Source organism: Jaculus jaculus, chromosome 11 (assembly GCF_020740685.1).
Source record: "Jaculus jaculus isolate mJacJac1 chromosome 11, mJacJac1.mat.Y.cur, whole genome shotgun sequence".
NCBI lineage: Eukaryota > Metazoa > Chordata > Mammalia > Rodentia > Dipodidae > Jaculus > Jaculus jaculus.
The window spans coordinates 111,493,180-111,514,622 of NC_059112.1; the positions used below are offsets into that span (position 1 = coordinate 111,493,180).

The following is a 21,443-nucleotide window of genomic DNA, read 5'->3' on the forward strand; positions in this document are numbered from 1 at the left end:
CAATTTAAAATATTTTGTTACTGCAGTAAGTGCTACCAGACAGCAGCGTGTTTGATGTTTAGTATTCACCGCTCTAATCGTACCTGCAGGTGAAGGACAAGCTCACAGCCCACTCTCTCCATGCTGCATCTACACCAGCAACACAGCTCGGCAATCCTGAGCTACCCTGGGAGCAAGAAAGTGCTGCACACATCCTCGGACTGTCCCTTCCTCACTGGACCAAACACTGGGCTTCCCTATTAACCGTGGGCAGGGCAGCATCAGTGTCATAACACTTCTAGAAAGTTGGGAGATTTTTGTTTTGTTTTTTTGAGGTAGGGTCTTGGTTTTTAGCCCAAACTCACCTGGAATTCACTAGGTAGTCTCAGGGAGACCTCAAACTCACAACAATCCTCCTAGCTCTACCTCTCTAGTTCTGGGATTAAGGTGTGAGCCATCATGCCTGACTGCGAGATATTTTTGATATGGTCTGAAGAGCAAGTCATAAGGGTCGCTTTAAACTGCTCTCCTTAGAGCGGGACATGGTGAGACCCTACCTCGAAACCCCTCCCCCCCAAAAAAGTAGAAATGCAGAGATGGTAAGAACCTCCAGAAAAACTGTGCAGCCAGTGAGCTTCTCCAGGGCTGGGGAGTCGGTGAGAGGCCAAAGGCAGGGTACCTGGGGACTACAGAGAGGTTTGTTAACACTCTGCATGAGAAGTCAGCACCCAAGAAACCTGAAAGGAACCAGTCTGTAGCAGGCCCCTGAGGGAGAAAACAAGCACACTTACTCTGCTCCCAAGCCCAGGACCAGGCCTCACATGGAAGATGCTCGGTGACAGCTCGGGGCAAAGGAGACAGACAAAAGGCTCCTTGGTGTGGCAGATACACTGATCACCCAGGACTTCAGCTCCTCACCAGCCCCATACCAGCACATCCCAGGCTCTGGACATATGATGCCTCCACTACTGAACCCATTGCTCTCTCCCCCATCAGTGCCACAATCCTCCAGCTTCCCCACCACTGGGCTTCTTCCCACCATCCTCCAACAACCTCCTCTTTGTTCATCCTAGCCACCGCCCTACAAGGGCCACTCTCCAAAGCATGTATCTAAGGGATGCAGCCACAGGGTCTTGTTCTGCATTTCCACGGCTCAAACATCACTCAGGAAGACAAAGATACCTGCCTTTCAAGTCAGGAAGCTAAGGCACAGATGGAGTAGCTCCTCAGTACCATGCAGCTGCTCAGTACCCAGGAGTAACACAATTTCAAAATACATGCAAATATACAACTCCACGTCTTCACGATGTGTGCCATTCCTATTTTAGAAGCAGGGAAGCTGGGACTGCAAAAGCATGAAAGCTCCAAGGCCACCTGCCAGGCAATGAGAACCAAGTCTGAGCTCAATGCTCCAATGCAAACCCAGCTGTCCCTACAACACACTGCGCACACCTCTACGTCGAGGCATCACAACCACTCTGCTCTGGCCAACACATCATGCAGCTGTGGTTTTTGTCTCATACAAAGCTATAGAAATCATGGTTCTGGGATGGAGAAAACTTGACCTTGCGGTCCCTCCATCAGTTTGTACAAGATGAGGAAACTGAGGTTAAATGACCTGCCCAAAGCTACATGGCTAATAAATAGCAATAATCAGGACTTTAGAGGAGTCCTGCCTCTCCAACAACAAAAAAAAAAAAAAAAAAAAAAAAAAAAAAATTGTGACTGGGGTGTAATTCTGTGGTCACACTGCTTGCCCAGAATGTCCTTTGTGACTCATTTTAGCAACCTATGGAAGACACCATGACAATGTATCATATTTTAAATGAACATTAGCTCATACTGTCAGTTCTCTCTGTGGTTGTGACTGTCCTCCAAGGACTAGGTACATGCAACCCAGAACAGCAGACAGTTAAGGGCAAAGGACACAGTGATCAGACTCCTGGTCACTTGGTCTCTTTTCAAAGAGCCATTTTCAAAAATCAGTCAGATGTGTGTCTCCAGGCTTGTCTACTCTCAAACATGGCACAGGGAAGCAACCTGTGGCCTTTGTCTGCAGCATGCAAAAGCAAGGGACACTTCACAGAGGCCAAGGATGGCACACACTACTAAGGCTACCATAGCTTACAACCCATACAGCTGAGGCAGGAGTCAAGAATCCAAGGTCTTTCTTGGGTTCTGTGCCTCTCCCAGCACTGTATATTCATGTCACAAGCTTGTTCAAGTAGCTTTGCTTTAAGAGCCCCAAGATCACATGGGAGGTGGCCAGCAACCTCCGGCCCCCCAAAACTTGTCATTTAACCAGTTCCTGCCATTCATCCTGGGAGAGAGCCAGCCAGCGTCATCAGCCTCTGATACATCCTCCTCCACACAATGAAGATGACCTGGAGCCTTGGCTCTCATCTCTGGGGTCCTCACACTGTCACCTCAACAAAGAATGCCCTCAAGGCCCAGGGTCCTTCCTCAAAGGTTCTCCCACTCCTCGCTCAGAGAAAAGCACAATGAAATCCCACTGTTTCCATAAAGAAGTATGCCCTTCTCATAAAATACTGTGCGGATTTTCTTCTACAAGTAACTCTTGTTACCCCAAAGTGACCATAAACCCGTGGGGATGTTCCTTTTTAGGCATTTATCGTTCCTTAGTGCCAAGAACATTATGGTCATTCAGTTATCATGCAAAGCTTCCATACACCACAAATGGCATATAGGGCAATAGTGAATTTCAATTTGTGACTTTATTAACTGAAATAATCCCTGTTATCCAAAATCACATACCTAAAGCATATTTCACTGGCAAAGACGATTCCATAAAGATGGACACCAGAAAAACTACATTCATTTCAACATTAAAAGAAAATGAGGGCTAAGGAGATGGCTCAGTGGTTAAAGGCACTTTCTTACAGAGCCTGGGATTTGATTCCCCAGTATCCATGTAAAGCCAGGTGCAAGGTGGTGCATGCGTCTGGAGTTTGTTTGCAATGGCAAGAAGCCTGGCAGCTCCCACTTTCATTCTTTCCTTCTCTCTTATTTGCAAAACAATAAAAATTTAAAAAGAAAGAAAACAAAGTACTAGGCATATACCTTAATAGTACAGTACTTGTGTACCATGCACAAGACCCTGGGTTTAATTAATCGCCAGCAACACACGCACACAATTTCAAAATTAGCTCAGCTTTCAAGCCAGTAGTCCAATGTTACTTACAGATCAACTTTTCTTTAAAAAAAATTTATTTTTTTAAATTAATTTATTTGAGAGAGCGAGAGAGGGAAAGAGGCAGAGACAGAGAGAATGGGCACGTCAGGCCCTCCAGCCACTACAAAGAAACTCCTGATGCATGCTCCACCTTGTGTATCTGGCTTACATGGGTCCTGGGGAATCAAACCGAGGTCCTTTGGCTTTGCAGACAAGAACCTTAACCACTAAGCCATCTCTCCAGCCCTAATTTTTATTTTTATAGAGGCAGAGAGAGGACCTTCAGTACTGTGAACGTACTCCAGACACGTGTACCCCCTTGTACACATGTGCAACACTGCATGCTTGCATCATTGTGTGTTGGGCTTATGTGGGACCTGGAGATCCAAATATGAGTTCTTAAGTCTTTGCAGGCAAGTGCCCTAACCACTAAACCATCTCTCCAGCCCTCAGCCTTTTTTTTTTTTTTTAATAAATGTTTATTTATTTACAAGCAGAGGGAGAGAAGAGACAGAATGGGCATGCCAGGGTCATTTATTGTAAATGAACTCCAAAAGCATGTGCCACTTTATACATCTAGCTTACATGGATACTGGGTAACTGAAACTGGGTCCATAGGCTTCGCAAGCAAGCACCTTAAACATCAAGCCATCCCTCTAGCCCTCAACCTCTTTTAACATGAAGCAGAAGCAACTGTGTACAATGGAAACCTTCCTACTTCATCAGGAACCTTTGTGCAGCAGATGTACAATCCCAGCACTCAGAAAGCTAAGGCAGCAGGATCCCTACGTTTTCAAGGCCAGCCTTAGCTATACAGTGAGTCCTTGCGTTGAAAAAAAGAATTAAAATAAACAACAAAAAAAGAACTGTTTATTTTCCTTTGTATGGTCTCTGAGGTAACATGGGACTCAGCTCTCCTGATCAACGGACACTGTGTTAAGAAGAGGAACCACATGTGTATCCACCACTGTACTGGGCATTACAGGGCATGTGGCTGGAAGTAGGGCAGAGTCCCTCATCCTCTTCTCCCGTGATCTCAGGGGTCTTGCTATTGATGGTCACTGTCCACACACACCACACCCACCTCATCCTGTGTTGAAGTTTGATGAACATCATTTGCCAGATTAGACTGGGCAGAGGAACCACAGTGTTGCATTCCAAATCATGGTCTTTGGATGATCTGACATGTCTCTCATCTGGAGAGTGCGAACACGAGGCCTGATGACACACATCACTGTATCTGGATAACTAGCACAGAACTGGGCACAAATGCCACATGAAGAGCAACCACAGTATAGAGGTGCAGGGCAACAGTGCCAGGCTACATGCATAGCTCCCTGTCTGTATGGAGGAAGGCAACACTTTCATTATTCCCTGCCTGCAGCTTCCCAGAAACAACAGCTAAATGGTGGCCCACCTTTTGTAGAACTGTATGTTGATTTCAACAAATCTACCTTCCTCTTGAGAACACATGAGATCCAAGACCCTTCTACACAGCTGAATCCTTCAACACTGAATGGTAAAAAATAAATGCAGCTCTTAGTTATGGCTCACCCAAATCACTTTTAAAAAGTAAGGAACCTATGTAAGTAGAAGAATAGATTAATGGGGGTGAAAAGGCCCAACTGAGGTCAGGGGAAGAGATTGAGTAAAGGAAAGGTTGAGGGAGGGCTAATCAAAACCTAAGAAGACATAAATAAATCATATGTAAGCCTACTTTTTTGGACAATGGAACACTCAGGAGCTGTAGATTGTTGCTTGAAAACTTTCAGTGCCAGGGATGGGGTACCTTCCAGTGAGTTGTTGGCCAGGGAAGTCCCTGATGCCCCCAAAACATTATAGGCCATTGCTGAGGCCCTTGGTAAGATGGTAATACCCTATTGCTGAAGACTCCACATACTTGGGCTGGAAGGCCACTAAGAAATCCTGCTGGAACTGAGCTGATAACCTCCTCCATGTAGACCAGCTGACAGAAAGCTGGAAGAAGCCATTCTGCATGCAGTTCAATGGGAGAGAGAAATCACCAGTGAAGATACTGCACAGTGGACACTGCAAGCCTTATATTTGGCCAGCCAGGACAAATGAGCAAAGGGTGCAATAGTGGCACGTCTGTCATGGTGGAAACCAACTGCCCTCTAATTGGACTGGAGGCCTACTCCATAGGAGGGAACACATCCCTGATACTGAAAACTGAAAACAGGGGTAGTCATGAGCCCTAGAGGTGTAATGTCTGCTGCTGTCTGGCTAAATGTATATACCATGCTTATCAAACTGCCCATTAAGCACTTCTCTTAATGTTCATGCCCATATATCAATGCTACTCTCACTTTTTGTAGAGGATCTTCTCTTTTCAGATGGCAGTGACCTTGGGATGACTCAGAAGGTATCATGGTGCTGGAAAGAAGGGACCAGAGTGCTCAGTACTGTGTAATATCTCTATCACACCTTCCAAGGCTCAGGGTCTAATGCAGAAGAGGTGGTGGAAAGAATGTAAGAGCCAAAGGAAGGGTAGGATTCCTTACAACATGGTCCCCCCAGTCACAAAATGGGCTGGATATCCATGACCTCACAGTGCCTGACACTACCTGCACAAGACCATCATAAGAGGAGGAAAAGATCATGACATCAAAATAAAAGAGACTAATTGAGATGGGGAGGGGATAAGATGGAGAATGGAGTTTCAAAGGGGCAAGTGGGGTGGGGGAGAAGGGTATTACCATGGGATATTTTTTTATAATCATGGAAGTTGTTAATAAAAATGTGAAAAAGTAAATAAATAAATAATGGGGGGGGGAGTAAGGAACCTAGAGCTTGGGTATGAGTAACTTCTCCTTCTGTCACACATGTGCACTGGCCATTGAGCAGCTCTGGAGTAGAAACCTGGAGTAGAAACTAGGCCTCTGATTTGACTGCTAGGTCAAACCCCTTTTCAACACAGAAAGCTGACTGTAGCAGGTGAGATGCATAAAAAATATTTTAAAAAAAAATACCTTATATCTTTTATGATTAAAAAAAAAAAGGATTCTCAGAGATGAGTTGGTTTACCCAGAAGTCAGCCAAATCAGGAACTGGTCAAACAAGGATAGGCATCAGAGGGCTCTGGATACCAACCCAGGTTCTTATGGACAGAGTCTTAGAAATGAGGTTTCAGTCATAAAAGGATCCTTGACTCGCTAGCAGTGTGGCAGGATTTGAATAATCAATCAAATACACCTGCTAATTTCTGGATAAGCTAACAAATTTTAGTCTCTGCACACATTCAAAAATCAAAGGCAGCTGGGGAGACAGTTCAGCAGTTAAAGACACTTGCTTGCAAAGCCTGCCTGCCTGAGTTCAATTCCCAGGTGTCCTAAAAAAGCTAGATACACAAAGTGGCATGTGTCCAGAGTTCATTTGCAGTGGCAAAAGGCCCTGGTACGCCCATACTTGCAAATGTGTTTGTGTATAGATAGATAGATATTTTTTTAGGGCTAGAGAGATGGCTTAGCAGTTAAAGACACTGGCTTGCAAAGCCTGTCAGCCTGTGTTCAATTCCCCAGTACCTATGCAGAACCAGATACAAAGAAGCACATGCTTCTGGAATTCATTTGCAGTAGCAACGGACCATAGCACATACATACTTTCTCAGTCTCTTTCTGTCTCTCTTAATACAGGTCAGCCTGGGCTAGAGCGAGACCCTACCTTGAAAAGCCCAAAAAGAAAAACCAAAAACATACAAAGGTGGACTGGAGAGATGACTCATTGGTCAAAGGCTCTTGCTTGCAAAGCTTGATGGCCTGGGTTCAAATCCCCAGTACCCACATAAAGCCAGATGCACAAAGTGGCGCATGCATCTGGAGTTTGTCTGCAGTGGCTATATAGAGGCCCTTTTGTGCCCATTCTTTCTCTCTCCCCTTCTCTAACTGCATATAAGTAAAAAATGTCTGGTGCATGGGCAGTAGGTCTTCTCTCCCTTTATCAACTCAAAAAGAATGTGGATATATATGAGAAAAAAATTAATTTTCACTGAAGTCAACAAATCTCTACAAGCCTCACAGAAAGAAAGCAGAGCAGTGTGGAAAGTGAGACGAGGAAGACCTCCCTCTTTCAGACACCACTCTCTCCACACTCTCATCAGGACAAGCCTTGGCAGGATGGGAAGTCAGCATTCAAAGGAGCTGCCTCCAGCTCAGCTGAGCTTTTCTTACACACAAAGGTTGTATTTTTTTTTTTTTTCCTCTTCAACTGAAAAGCTGAAAAATGCAGGAGTTGCTCATTTCCTACTGACCCATGCTGGCCAGGCAAGGTGGAGATTTCCAATGTGTATGGGAAATGTTCCTCCAGAGATCCAGCTGGCTGGATAACGTGCACGGGTGTGCAATCACACCTGACCTTCTCTCCTGGCAGTGGACACAGGCGATGACTGAACAGAGGATTCTCCAAAGTGCAATGGGGGATTGTCCAGGGCAGGCATGGTGAAGTGAGTCCAAAGCCTGGGCAGCTGCCAGGAGGCCTCAGCAGAAAGGCAGAGGAGGATGCCAGGGAAGTTGTGAATGCAAAGGAAACAGGCTCCATTCCCCGCCGGGAAGCACTGCCACAGATTAGCTCTGTTACTTAAGGAAGTATGTGCTTGCTAACGTGAAAATGGAGAAGTCATGAGCAGCACAAATGCTACCGATTCTGCATTTTACTAATAGTAAAACAAAATGAACCTGGGTGTGGTGATGCACGCCTTTTAATTCTGGAACTCAGGAGACAGAGGTAGGAGGATCACCATGAGTTTGAGGCCACCCTGAGACTACATAGTGAATTCCAGGTCAGCCTGGGCTACAGTGAACCCGACCTCAAAAAGGAAAGAAAAAAATTGTCAATCTCTGCTCTAAGCTACACACTGGGTTACGAATCCGGACCAGAAGCACCAATGATCTGGGGAAAAGGTTATCCAGGAAACCTCGTCCACCTATGTGATCAAAAGTAAGCCGCCTCCCCTCGCTTCACAGCCCCTGGACACTAGTTTTAGCACCTCTTCTACACACAGGAAGCTGCATACAGATTAGTGCCTTTGCACCAACACGCCTCTTCGCTGCTGTTCCTTCTTTCACAAGTGCAGAGGAGACGCCTCTCTGACGGGAAAGCGAAGTGGATAAGTCAAGTGAAGAAAGGAGAGGGCCAGGAATATTGGGGTCTAGGACCAACAAGCAGCCAAGGAACTAACTCAAGTTTACACATAGAACCAGTGAGCTTGAGCACACCTGTTATTTCCCAGTGCAAAGGTACCTTTACAAAACAAGAAAGTTTTGCAAATTCTTATTTTCCTAACCAATCAGCAATTTCACCACCAAAACAAGCTTTTATGAGGCAACTTTTAATTCTGGAAATATTCGAAGTTACATCATACTTAGATCTTTAGATATACTTACGTCAAAATTCTTTATCAATTAGTAAGGCCACAAATCCAGAGGCCAGCTCTGTTCAGTTGAGAATGAGGCAGAAGTGAGTTTAACACACACATTTGGGACAGATCTTCAAAGTGGGTTCTTTGCTAGCACTTTAAATTGTTTGTTTGTTTGTTTGTTTTTTAATTACCAGGGCTCTTAATAAAGTAGTAGATTCCAAGGAAGTGAAAAGAAAAATTGTAATACTCCAAGTTGGCATGATGTAAGTGGAAGATATTTTTCCTATGCAGAACTCACTGGAAATTGATTCTGAATTTGGAATTTTTAAAGTACTGCAAGCCTGGCACACTGGCTTAAGCCTACAATCCCACAATTCAGGAGGCTGAGGCAGGACTGCCATGAATTTAAGACCAACCTGGGCTACATAACAGATTCCGTCTCAGAAAGAAAAAGTGCTGCAAACTTGCTCTGAGAAGAAACAAATGTAAACATAAATCGCTTGCAGTTAAGAAAAAGCACGTGAAGAACCAAACCGACAGGTTTTCTTCTCACTTCAGTAATGGCCTCAGTAAAGCCAAGGACAGCAGCACAGTGCTGCTCTTTGGTATCAGGCCACAACTGTTTTCATCACCTATAACACAAGGGGGACCCTTTCTGTGGAAACAGGTATAACTTAGCTGAAACTCCAAGGGTCTCCCCATCTCTATGTCCTTCATACTTCCAAGCCAAGAATCGTGAAGAGGAAGACAATGAACTAAAGTCAGCCCCTGCCCTCACAGATCATTCATTTTAGATTTACCAATCTTCCTCTGCTGAGTTGGAAGGGCTACTTCCTTTGTCGTTTTCCCACCACTTGAGGTGGGGGAAAGAGACCAGGTATTTTCTTCTCTGGCCATTCCTCAAGCTATTGTCCATAGCAGAAAATGGCCATCCATGGAAAGTCATCAGGGATCCTCTAAGGAATCTAATTTATTTTACTTGGCGAAAGAAAGGAGGCTCACTGCCCACTGCCCCTCTGCAAATGGGAAAGTAACAGCCTCCCAGGAGGAGAGAGGGGACACGTGTTCCTCCCTGCAAAGTGCCACACACAGGAGGGGTCCCACCAGCGAGCGGCCTCGGGGTTGGGGGATTCGCCTACCTTTTCCGCGGGGCCCAGAGCTGCTGCTGCCACCGTTGCTCAGGGCGCAGGGTGCGTCCTTCCTGGGTCTCTTGCTCTGCGGCCGCACGCTGGACCTGAGGAAGTGGTGCTGGTCCTGGGGACTGCCCTGCGGCGGGGACGGCGCGGGCGGCCCTCCCGGCGGAGCGGGAGCCCCGGCGGCCCGCGGGGTCGGCCCGTCCCTCTTTGTGCTGCTGCCGTCCTCGGCCGCGTCCGCGCCGCCCGGCCCTTCTCCGTCCAGCGACTCCTCATCGGCCGTTCGCTTGCCCAGCTTCTTGAGCCCTTCCTCCCCGCTGCCGGCGTCACCCAACTTCACTGTCATCCTGCGGCGGGAGAAGCGGGCGCGGTGAGGGGCGGCGGGCAGAAGTTTACCGCCGGCCTCCCAACATGGCGGCCGTTGTTTGTTCCAGCGCCGCCCGCCCGCCCGCCCGCCCGCACTCGCGTTGGGCCCGACTGGACCGGGACCCCGCCCCACCCCGCCCCGCCGGGCTTGCCGCCCCGGGACGCCCCCCGCCCCAGACCCGCCGACGCGGCGCCACAGCCGCGGGAGACACCACGGCCTTGCCCGGCCCCAGCCCCGTGGGTGGCCCGGTCCCGCCACCCACCCCGCGGGGCCACGGCTCACGGCCCCGGGCCTGCCTCGCTCCCGCACCGCCCTTGGCCTCGTCCTCGCCAAGCCCGAGACGCGCGCGATCCGGATCGCGCACCTGCCCCGCGCAACGGCCCGCGCTGGCCGCGGAGTCCCAGGAGCTCCCCGGGCAGAGGCCGCCGCACCCCCCGGAGCTGGCATGCAAAAGCGACAGGCTCTGGCGCTGCGGGAACCTGGCCGGGCAGGGGACGCGGATATGCAACGCCCGTGCAACAAAGAGCCTGTTGCGTGAAACGGTTGGGGGCACCCACAAAAGTGACAGCGAGCAGTTAGGTTCCGGTCCGATGGCAAGAATCGGAAAAGAATTACGTAAACAATCTTGGTAACAATAAAAATTCTTCCATTAGCTGCTACTCAACTATCATGGTAAAAACGCCTACCGACAGAAAGCAACGACTATCAGTGTTCTGCAGCCCAGAGGCACGGCCACTCAGTCTGTAAGGATCCGAGTACCTGCCAAATATCTTAAGCACACATACGACCAGGAATGGGGACATGATGAAGCAAAAAGAGAAACATTGCATTCCTCGGCAGAGCTGACACTGGGCTTCACGCAGGTGCAGAGAACGTCCCCATGGGACACAGTCAACCCAGAGCAAGCCATCACCACTGAGCAAGGAGACGGCACGGGGACACGGACCTCCCGCAAAGACGGAACGTGGGTCAAACTCGTGAAGAGTACCCCACAAAATGGTGCTCCCACAAATGGTGTGCAGTAGTCTTCATCCGTCGGAACGCTGGCTTTAGAGAACCCTGCCAAAGAACTTCCCCGAGGCACGCACCAAAGATTTCACGGCCGGTCCCTGGGCCGGGGAGCTTAGTCCACACCCAGGACCAGCCCTTCCATCGCCGCCCGGCAAAGCGCAGCGGCCCAGCGGAACCCAGTGTCGGGCGCGGGACCGAGTCCCGCAGGCGCGCGTTCGGGGCCGTTCCCTAGCGGCGAAGGACGCCACACGAGTCCGTCACCGAAACCCGTCACTTCCTGACCGTGGAAGGAGCCCGGCGACGTCGGGCCCCATCCCGGCTCCACACCCTTTGTCCCGGGTCAGGTGCGAGCAGTTCCGGGACTGGGCTGACGGTCGGGGCTGCAAGCGGCGCCTTCCTTTTCCAGCCCGCCGAGCCCCGGGCGCAGGAACGGAGGACTCCCGAGCGCAGCGTGCGCTCACCTTTTTCATCCACGATTGTCGGCAGCTTGGCTCCCGGATCCCCGGGCCTCCCGCAAGAGCCCGTAGAACCAAGCCGGGGGGGCCGGGCTGGTGGTCGCGCTTCGGATGCGACCCCCCCCCCCCGCCCCGGCAGCGTTCTCCTCCGAGGGCCGGGCGCGCGGCTGACGGAGCTCAGGGCGCCGCTGCTGCCGCCACTCCGCCTCCGAAGCCCAGCCCGCCGCGCTCTGCTCAGTTCCGGTTACAGCGGCCGCCGGGAACGCGGACACCGCGCCGGGGCGGGGCGGGGCGGGCGTCGCTCGCGGAGACGAGCACGCCTCGGCTTTCCTGGGGGCGCACCTCACCAGCAGCGCTGCCATTGGCCACCTGCGGGTGCGCGCGCACGCACGCAGCGGCCAGAGGGGGCGGGCCGGCGGCGCGAGGCGTGTTGTGACGGCGGCCTCGCGCCCACGCGGGCCGTGCGTCGCTCCGGATTGGCCAAGCAACAGCCAATGGGCTCGGGGTCCTAGCTATGATTGGCTGAGGCGGTGTTGACGAACGCGTGAGAAGAAATCCACGCTCCAGCGCCGCGTCTTGAATCGCGGGCGGACTGGTGTGGGAACGAGCTGGACAGCCCGCGTCTGAAGGAAACAAAGCGCACGGGGTTCTGTTACTTTTCCTCCTTATGTGGTTTTTTTTTGAAATTTTTTAATTTTTATTAACATTTTCCAAGATTATAAAAAAAATCCCATGGTAATTCCCTCCCTCCCCCCCCCGACACTTTCCCCTTTGAAATTCCATTCTCCATCAGATCCTTATGTGTTTTAAACTCCAGTGTTTGGGCTGGAAGGATGGCTTAGCGGTTAAGGCGAAGCTTAAGGGCCCAAGAGGTTCGATTCTCCAGGTCCCAAGTAAGCCAGATGCACAGGGTGGCAGATGCATTTGGAGTTCGTTTGCAGCGGCTAGCGGCCCTGGCGCGCCCATTCTTTCTTTCTAATAATAAATGAACAAATAATAAAATCTTAAACGGTGTTTGAAAAATAGCATGCCGGGCTGGACAGATGCCTTAGCAATTGAGCCGTTTGCCTGTAAAGCCAAGGGACCCAGGTTTGATTCTCCCGGACCCAAGTAAGCCAGATGCACAGGTGGCGCATTGCAGTGGCTGGAGGCCCTCGCGTGCCCATTCTATCTCTTAAATAAATATGTTTGGAAAAAGAAAAATAGCATACCTCGTACAATCGTTACCCCCCACCCCCGACACACACAGGCGCACAGAGATCTGACGCCAGCTGTGGTACGCACAGCCGGTTGGCGCGGTCTGATTCACTCCCCGAGTGCCACGCGACGCCAACGGGGGCCCGTGCCCAGGACGTCCCAGGGAAGGGCTGCAGCCGCGCCATTACTGTCTGAGGTCGACGCGGTAGAACCTAGCGAGGGGCCGGCGGATGGCCCAGACCGGAAGAGCCCTGGGAAAAAGCATGCGGGAACTTGGCGCAGCTCGGCTTGGACCTCGGTGGTCCGGGTCTCCCCTTCGGACAGCTCGGCTAGGGCGGCGCAGCAGCTTCGGGGCGGGGCTGCGACGCGGCGGCGTGGCGAACGTCTCCGAACGCCTTCGGCTCTTTCCGCCGCCGTGAGCTTCGGGAGGTGCAGAGCTCTCTCTCGGGTGTTTCCGCCTTCCTCGAGCGGTGTTGTCCGGGCAACGCGGGCGGCGCGGCGGCTTGGCGGTGGTGAGTGTCCTCTGGCTACCACACACAGGCCGAGGCCGGGGGTGGGAGTGGGCAGCTCGGCAGGGCGAGGGCGGGTCCGTGGGGTCCGGCCTACCGGAGTTGGTACCTTCTCTCTCCTTACCCCCGACGTGCGGGCTTGGCTGGAGTCTTCCAGTCTCTGCGCAGCTGCAGGGCCCCCTTGCCTGACTCCTGAGCGGCTGCGCGGGTCCCCTGCATGCTGGGCAGAGTGGGCAGCGCTGTATGTGGGGACAGAAAAAAAAAACATCCTGCGCTCGGTCAACAGAACTTGCAGCGACGCTCTCGGCTGAACCGGACCGCTTTGGACCACACAGCTTTTCAGTGACGCCCACTAAATAAACCCAAGTGACCCCGCTCTGGCCTAGAGGGCTAGACTTGGTAGAGTGACCACTAGTGCCTGCACCAGCGAGTATACGGAGCCCATCCTTGTGTTCCAGACAGGGGTTCAGGGAGTAATGCTTCTTACTGACTTGCTACCGAATAGATGTGACATTCTTTCCTACAAGTGGGTTTGATGGAGGCATGTAGCCCCTGAAGACGTTGGACAACTGTAGTGCAAGCAGTCGAACTAAATTAGAAACAGTGATGTTTGTTTGTTTTCCTTTTCCCATTTTATGTCCTAGTTACTGGCAGCTTGTTTTAAGGAAAGGAAGTATAAGTACTTGTTCACAGATGGTCATTAAGTAACTATTTTATTGTTAGACATCTGCCTCCTGGAGTTTGGTAACTTTCAGTTCTTTTTATTTATTTATTTATTTGAGAAGGGGGGAGAGAATGGGCATGCCAGCCACTGTAAAGGAACGCCAGAAGAATGCATCACCTTGTGCATCTGGCTTATGTGGGTCCTGGGAAATTGAACCCAGGTCCTCAGGTTTTGTAGGCAACAACTAAGCAATTTCTCCAGCCCTACTTTGGTAACTTTCAATATAATTTATACTTTATTTATTTTCATGCATACACATGAGTGAGTGAGTGTGCGTGTATGAGTGTTCCAAGGTCTTTGCTGCTGCAAACAAATGCCCACCAGCTTTACATGGGTACCTGGGGAGTCGAATCTCAGTCAGCAGGCATTGCAAACAAGCACCTTTAACCACTGAACAATATCCTCAGCCCATACTTTGGTAACTTTTTAATTACTTCATTTAGGAACTTGTTAAGATGCTAGTGACAAGAAGGATGAATAAAACAGTACACTGTATAAAAATGGATCCCTTCAGGCTGACCTATATACCCTGCAAGCAAAACATGAACACCATTGCTCCTTGTTAGTAAACCTCTTCATTTGAGAGTCTCTGATGTCTGTTCTGTGTCTAGCTCTTGCCCCATGGGTGTGCATGCCGCCAGAGGAGAATGTTGGGTGTACTCTTTTTACTCATCCATGTATCTCTTTCCTTGGAGTAGAGTCTGTTCCTCAACCCAAAGCTGCTGTTCAGTATGCCCAGCAGTTCTCTTTTCTCCACCCTCCAGGACTGGGATTCCAGAAATGTATGGCCAGCAGCTATATTTTTTATTTTCAGTATCACTTTGTATCGTTGTGAGCATAGTGAATTTCAGGTCAGCCTGGGATAGAGTGAGACCCTACCTTGAAAATTCAAGGCAAACAAACAAACAAACAAAACCTACAAATGCTGGGGTGGGAAAGATGGCTCAGTGCATAAAGTGCTCACTATTCAGGCTGGAGTATCCAAGTTCAATCCCACACATAAAAAGCTGGAAGCCATGGCAGGCTTCTGTAATCCCAGCACGCTGTGATAACAAGATGGGAGGGAGAGAGAGAATTTCCCCAAACAGCACAGCAAAGAACAGCCAAGAACCCCTGCCTTAAATGAGATAGACAGTCAAGGACCTCCCAAAAGTTGTACTCCAACCTCCACATGCAAGCCATGGTCCACATGCACATGCCTGTGCACACACACAAATTATATTGTCTAAAAAAAACAGAAGGAGAAGAAAATGAGGCCAGGTATGGTGGTGCACCCTATAGTTCCAGCACTTGGGAGGCAGAAATAGGAGGATTGCCATGAATTTGAGGCCACCCTGAGACTATATAGTGGATTCCAGGTCAGCCTGGGTGAGAGCAAGACCTTACCTCAAAATCCAAAAAAAGGGCTGGAGAGATGGTTTAGCAATTAAGACACACTTGCCAGCAAAGCCAAAGGAACCCAGATTCGATTCCCCAGGACCCATGTAAAGCCAGATGCACAAGGTGGTGCATGTGTCTGGAGTTCATTTACAGTGGTTAGAGGCCCTGCCATGCCCATTCTCTCTTTGCCTCTTTCTCTCTCAAGTTAAATAAAATTTAAAAAAATAAAATGCAGGAAATTGTAATATATGAAATGAAATTGTGATTTTTTAGGATCTCACTTTTAGTCTAAAGCTGGCCTATAACTTGTGATTCTCCTGCCTCAGCCTGTTGAGTGCATGGATTACGGAAATGTACAATTACTCCCAGCTTCAAGTGACAAGGTAGTTCTTCATGATAAACAGAAAAATTAGCATATTACTCATTTTTTGTGTATGTTTGTGCATGTTCATCTGTGTGCAAGTGCATGTGTTTGTGTGGGTGCCTGTGTCCATGTGGAGGCCAGAGGACAACCTCAGATGTCATCTGGAACACTGGACACCTCTATTAAGACAGGGTTTCTCACTCACCTGGAGTTCACAAGTTGGACTACACAACTAACTAGCCAGACTGGCCAAGTGAACCCTTGTGATCCTTCTGTTTCTGCCTCCCCCAGGGCTGAGATTACAGACACATGCCACCATGTGTGGTATTTTACATGTGTACTGAGGAGCAAATTCAGGTCCTCATGCTTGAGCAATTTACTGACTGGACTATATCTTCAGCCTTATGTTACTCATTTTTTAGAAAAAAATGTTTTCATGATCTTGTTAAACATAAATTTTCCATATCCAGGGTTTAGACCCTTGGCTGCTGAAATACGTTAAAATTCATACTAGGCCTGAGGAAATGGCTTAGCAGTTAAAATAGGAAAAAAAAAAAAAAAAAAAGCTGGGTATGGTGGCACATACCTTTAATCCCAGCACTCGGAAGGCAGTGGTAAGAGGATCACCATGAATTCGAGGCCACCTGAAACTACATAGTGAACTCCAGGTCAGCCTGGACTAGATTGAGACCCTATCTTGAAAAAACTAACTAAATAAATACACATTTTAGTATGAATTTTAATGTGTTTTAGCCAGCTAATGGTCTAAATCCTTGGCTGTGGAAAATTTACATTTAATTAATTCATGAAAACATTTCTCTCAAAAATGAGTAATGTGGACCGAGGAGACAGTTCAGTCAGTAAAGTGCTTGCCTTGCCAGCACGAGGACCCGAGTTTGATTCCCAGGACACTTGGAAAATTCCACCTTCTTGTTAATGAACTTTTCCTCCTCAAGATACAAACTGAGCCTTCTAGGCTCTGTCTTACACAGCTGCTTTTTACCAAAAGCAAACAGCAACTCAGTCTCTATACTCCCTTGACAGAGCTTTGCAAGCCTTTAATTTTTAAAATTAGTTATTTATATATATTTTTTATTTTTAGGCAAGGTTTCACTCTAGCCCAGGCTGACTGGAATTTACTTTGTAGTCTCAGGGTGGCCTTGAACTCACAACAATCCTCCTACCTCTGCCTCCCCAGTGCTGGGATTAAAGGCATGTGCCACCATGCCTTGCTTCTTTATTGATTTGTGAGAATGAGTGCACTAGGGCTTCTTGCTACTACATGCCAACTTCAGATATATGTGCCATATTGTGCATCTGGCTTTATATGGGCACTGGGGACTCAAACCTGAGCCAGCAGGCTTTGCAAGCAAGCACCTTTGACCACTGGTCAATCTTCCCAGCCCAAGTCTTTAATTTTTTTAAATATTTTGTTTATTTATTTATTAAAGAGAGAGAGAGTCAGATATATACAGAAAGAATATGGGCACACTAGGGCCTCTAGCCATGCAAACAAATCCCAGATGCTATGCCACTTTGTGTATCTGGCTTACATGGGTACTGAGAAATCGAACCTAGGTCCTTTGGCTTTGCAGGCAAGTGCCTTAACCACTAAGCCATTTCTCCAACACTCCCCCCCCCTTTTTGAACAATTTTTATTGTGGTTCAATAGGAATAATACAAGGTGTACCATTTGGGCAGGAAACATGGTATAGCTCAGGAATAGAATATTTGCTCACCATAAAAGAGGGTACTCATTCAATCCACATCAATCACTGTACTATGTTCCCTTCCCACAAGCAGTGCATCAGGATCCAGTTTCTCCACCTGCTTACCAACACTCACTGGTTTCTGTTGCTATGATAGCAGCTGTCACAGTAGATGAAAGGTTGGATGATTTTTTTTGGGGGGGGGACCTCTAACTCACTATGAAGCTGAGGCCAGCCTTAAACTCCTGATCCCCCTGCCTCTGCCTCCTAAGTGCTAGGATTACAGGAATGTGCTATGATGCCTGGCTGTAAACCTGAGTAATTTTAAGTGATGGCAAACCAACCCTCCACATAGTCCCTTTTCTGCCAGTTGCCTTCCCCTAACTCATTCAGGTTTTAAAAGGTAGGTGGTAGTCAGCTCATCATTGCATCCCGCCATTCTTCAAAGTAACATATGTGGTTCTTTTCCAGGTCTGAAAGGAACAAGGAAAAAGAGACTAAATTAACTGGTTTGATTTAAATGTTAATTGGAAGCCAGGCGTGGAGGCACATGCCTTTAATCCCAGGACTCAGGAGGCTGAGGTAGGAGGATATCTGTAAATTTGAGTACTGTCTGAGCTCCCAAGTGAGTTCCAAGTCAGCCTGGGCTACAGTGAGACCCCATCTACAAACAAACAAAAAACTGCTGGGTGTGGTGGTGCACGCCTTTAGTCCCAGCACTGGGGAGGCAGAGGTAGGAGGATCGCCCATGAATTCAAGGCCACCCTGAGGCTCCATAGTGAATTCCAGGTCAGCCAGGTAGAGTGAGACCCTACCTCAAAAATACAAAAAACAAAAAAAAAAAAGAAAGAAAGAAAGAAAAAAGAAAAAGAAAAAATCACCAACTCGTTGGTTAAGTTCATGTAACAGATCAAGTTCAACTTCTCACAGTGGCTGTTTGCTTTGATCCTGACTCTCCAACAAGGAGTCAGAATTCCATGCCATTCTTGACATCTCTGGTGTTTCTGAAATTGAGTGCGCGCGCGCGCATACACACATATTGTCTTAATGGGAAATTTGCTTTTATTTTCAGTGTTTCTCTTTGAAAGTCCCTTTAGAAATTAGAAATTCAATTCAAAGGGGAAAGTGGGACAGGGAGGGAGGGTATTACCATGGGATATTTTTTATAATCATGGAAAATGTTAATAAAAATTGAGAAAAAAAAAAAGAAACTAGAAATTCAAGTCTTTTTCTTGTCTCTGGAGTAAACTTTGTTAAGAACTGTGTTCATGGGCTGGAGAGATGGCTTAGTGGTTAAACGCTTGCCTGTGAAGCCTAAGGACCCCAGTTCAAGGCTCAATTCCCCAGGAACTACGTTAGCCAGATGCACAAGGGGGCGCACGTGTTTGGAGTTCATTTGCAGTGACTGGAGGCCCTGGCACCCCCATTCTTTCTCTCCCTCTGCCTCTTTCTCTTTCTCTTTCTCTTTCTCTTCCTCTTTCTCTGTCCCTCTCAGATGAATAAATAAAAAATTGAATAAAATTTTATTTTTATTTTTATTTTTTTAATTTTTATTAACATTTTCCATGATTATAAAAAAATCCCATGGTAATTCCTTCCCTCCCCCCCACACTTTCCCCTTTGCAATTCTATTCTCCATCATATTACCTCCCCATCTCAATCATTGTACTTACATATGTACAATATGAATAAAAATTTATTTTATTTTTTTTAATTTTTATTTTATTTATTTATTTGAGAACAACAGACACAGAGAGAAAGACAGATAGAGGGAGAGAGAGAGAATGGGCGCGCCAGGGCTTCCAGCCTCTGCAAACGAACTCCAGACGCGTGCGCCCCCTTGTGCATCTGGCTAATGTGGGACCTGGGGAAGCGAGCCTCAAACCAGGGTCCTTAAGCTTCACAGGCAAGCGCTTAACCGCTAAGTCATCTCTCCAGCCCTACAATATGAATAAAATTTTTAAAAATTATTTACTTATTAAAAAAAAATGTTCATGGCTTAGGCTCCTGTGCTTCCTTATTCTCATCTTCTGCTTCTTTCTTTGGGAATGAAGCACTCCTTAGATTACTCCAAGTCCCATTTTTTGCTTTGGATCTCATTTTTTCCTTATAAAGATTTCTCCTAAATAAAATTATCATTACTTCTTGGCCTTTTGGTTAAGATTAAGCCTAATATCCCAACCAAATTGCCCCATTAATCTATAGAGCATTTTGAGTTGTCAGGTTTTGATTGCTGGTTGCTTCTCTTCATAATTCTATAAGTAGTTATTCTTGGTGGGATTTTCTCCCAGCAGGTTCGTGTGTCACCATGGCCCTCTATTATGACTATCAAATCAAAGCTGCGGATACAACCAGCTCTCCCACTCACTTTGCTTGGCACCCTGTTTATCCCTTCCTGGCAGTTGCTTCTGTAAGCCCGTCTTCTGGATGCAGCGTGGCCATCTACCTGGAACAAGTGAGTCCTCTGAGCAGCTTCTGGCTCTTATCTTCTTGAGGGTTTTTTGTTGTTGTCTGTGTGTGTGTGTGTGTGTGTGTGTGTGTGTGTGTGTGTGTGTCTGTGATCGAGATGGAGGAATGAAGGGGGAAATCCGAGATCAGCTTTTTCCTGTCAGTTCATGCTGAGGTCCAGATTGCCATTATCAAAGCAGTTTTTACCCTCGCTATGTCGGTTAGTGGTGCATATTTAGGAATGCTTATGACAGGTTCCCCTGTCAATGCATGGTCAGGATGTATGGGTTTGCTATTTTTTATAATTTTATTTATTTGCAAGCAGAGAGAGAGAGAGGGAGGGAGAGGGAGAGGATGGGCATGCCAGGGCCTCTAGTCAGTGAAAATGAACTCCAGATGCATGTGCCCAGGATATACGGGGTTTGAACCCCTTGCTCTGTCAGCACTCTCTGACTCCTCACATTGGCCATTTGAAACTGTGGTCGTTTCCTTGGCTGCTGTAACAAATTACCACAAACAGTATGTTTTCTCACACTTACAGAGGCCAAAAGTCTGGTGTGGGTAGGGCCATGCCCTCTCTGAAATCTGTCTCATGACCTTGTCCTAGCTTCTGTTGCCAGCAGACTCTGGTGCTGCTTGATGTGTTGATAGACCACTCCTATCTTTCTTGCTGGTATCAAATGGTCTTCTGATCTGTATGTCTGTGTCCTTCTTGCTTTCTGTCTGTCTGTCTGTTGTAGTATTGAGGTTTGAACCCAGGGCCTCATTCTGGGAAAGCACTCCATGACCCATTTTTTTTTTTAACCCTCATGCATATAGATAATATAATGTGACAATAGTCCCCTCCTGCCCCCAGGGTCCCCTCCACTGAATCCCTTCTAACTAGTCTCCCATTTTGACACTATAATTTTTCCCTTCTATTATGCACGTCTTGTATAAGTAGCTTCAACCATGTGGGGTTATGAATGCCATGGCCGCTTTTGTGTCTAGAAGACAGTATTGTAAGCACTGCCCCCCTTCCTGTTACCCATTCTTTCCACCACCTCTTTTGCAATGGTCCCTGAACCTTGGAGGTGTGATAGAGGTGTCTCCTTTACTGCTAAGCACTCCACTGTCACTTCTTCTCAGCACTCTGCTGAGTTTCGAGTATCCCCAATGAGCACTATCATCCGAAAAGAGAAGCTTGTCTAATACAAAGTGAGAATAGCATTATTATGGTTAATATGTGGGCATAAACATAAGTATTTAGAGGGCAGTTTGGTGGGCATAATATATGCATGTAGCCAGACAGTAGTAGTTTTCCCACTAGGAGTTATAACCTCCCCAGTCTAGGCTTTTTTTTCTCACCTGTGTACAGTCTTTACTTCAAATGTTTGTTGAGACACCTTGACATTAGTACCAGAGCAAAGATTACCCCTGTAGAAACTAGGGACAGGACTTTGCAGAACAAAGGCAATGCTAGCTGAAGCTGATGGTGACCATGCAGTGGAGGTCGGCCAGGGTCCAGGAAGAAGGAGGCATCTGTCCAAACATCAGCCAGCACCTCAGCTTTGTCTTGGAGCTGTCACAGACCACAGGCGGTTTTTGGAAAGTTTGGTTC

At 47.9% G+C, this 21,443-nt stretch overlaps 2 protein-coding genes across 7 annotated transcripts in view; one reads left to right on the forward strand and one right to left on the reverse strand.

Annotated features, from left to right (window-relative positions):
- The window catches only part of Cramp1 (cramped chromatin regulator homolog 1), a 55,825-nt gene extending 44,185 nt beyond the window's left edge, over positions 1 to 11,640 (reverse strand). Inside the window, exons 1-2 of one of the 3 annotated variants that reach the window (XM_045161417.1) lie at positions 11,519 to 11,640; positions 9,686 to 10,026 (exon numbers count right to left, since the gene is read on the reverse strand). In XM_045161417.1, coding sequence (XP_045017352.1) covers positions 9,686 to 10,025 — 340 coding nt within the window. In that variant the 5' untranslated portion in view covers position 10,026; positions 11,519 to 11,640. Of the gene's footprint in view, positions 1 to 9,685; positions 10,086 to 11,134; positions 11,150 to 11,518 lie in introns of those variants that run through there. The other 2 variants (XM_045161418.1, XM_004652158.2) reach the window with 2 other exon arrangements.
- A 1,471-nt stretch (positions 11,641 to 13,111) lies between these two features.
- Positions 13,112 to 21,443, forward strand: part of Ift140 (intraflagellar transport 140) — a 92,029-nt gene continuing 83,697 nt past the window's right edge. Inside the window, exons 1-3 of one of the 4 annotated variants that reach the window (XM_045161592.1) lie at positions 13,112 to 13,221; positions 17,867 to 17,977; positions 19,687 to 19,850. In XM_045161592.1, coding sequence (XP_045017527.1) covers positions 19,704 to 19,850 — 147 coding nt within the window. In that variant the 5' untranslated portion in view covers positions 13,112 to 13,221; positions 17,867 to 17,977; positions 19,687 to 19,703. The remainder of the gene's footprint in view (positions 13,222 to 17,866; positions 17,978 to 19,686; positions 19,851 to 21,443) is intronic. The other 3 variants (XM_045161593.1, XM_045161594.1, XM_045161595.1) reach the window with 3 other exon arrangements.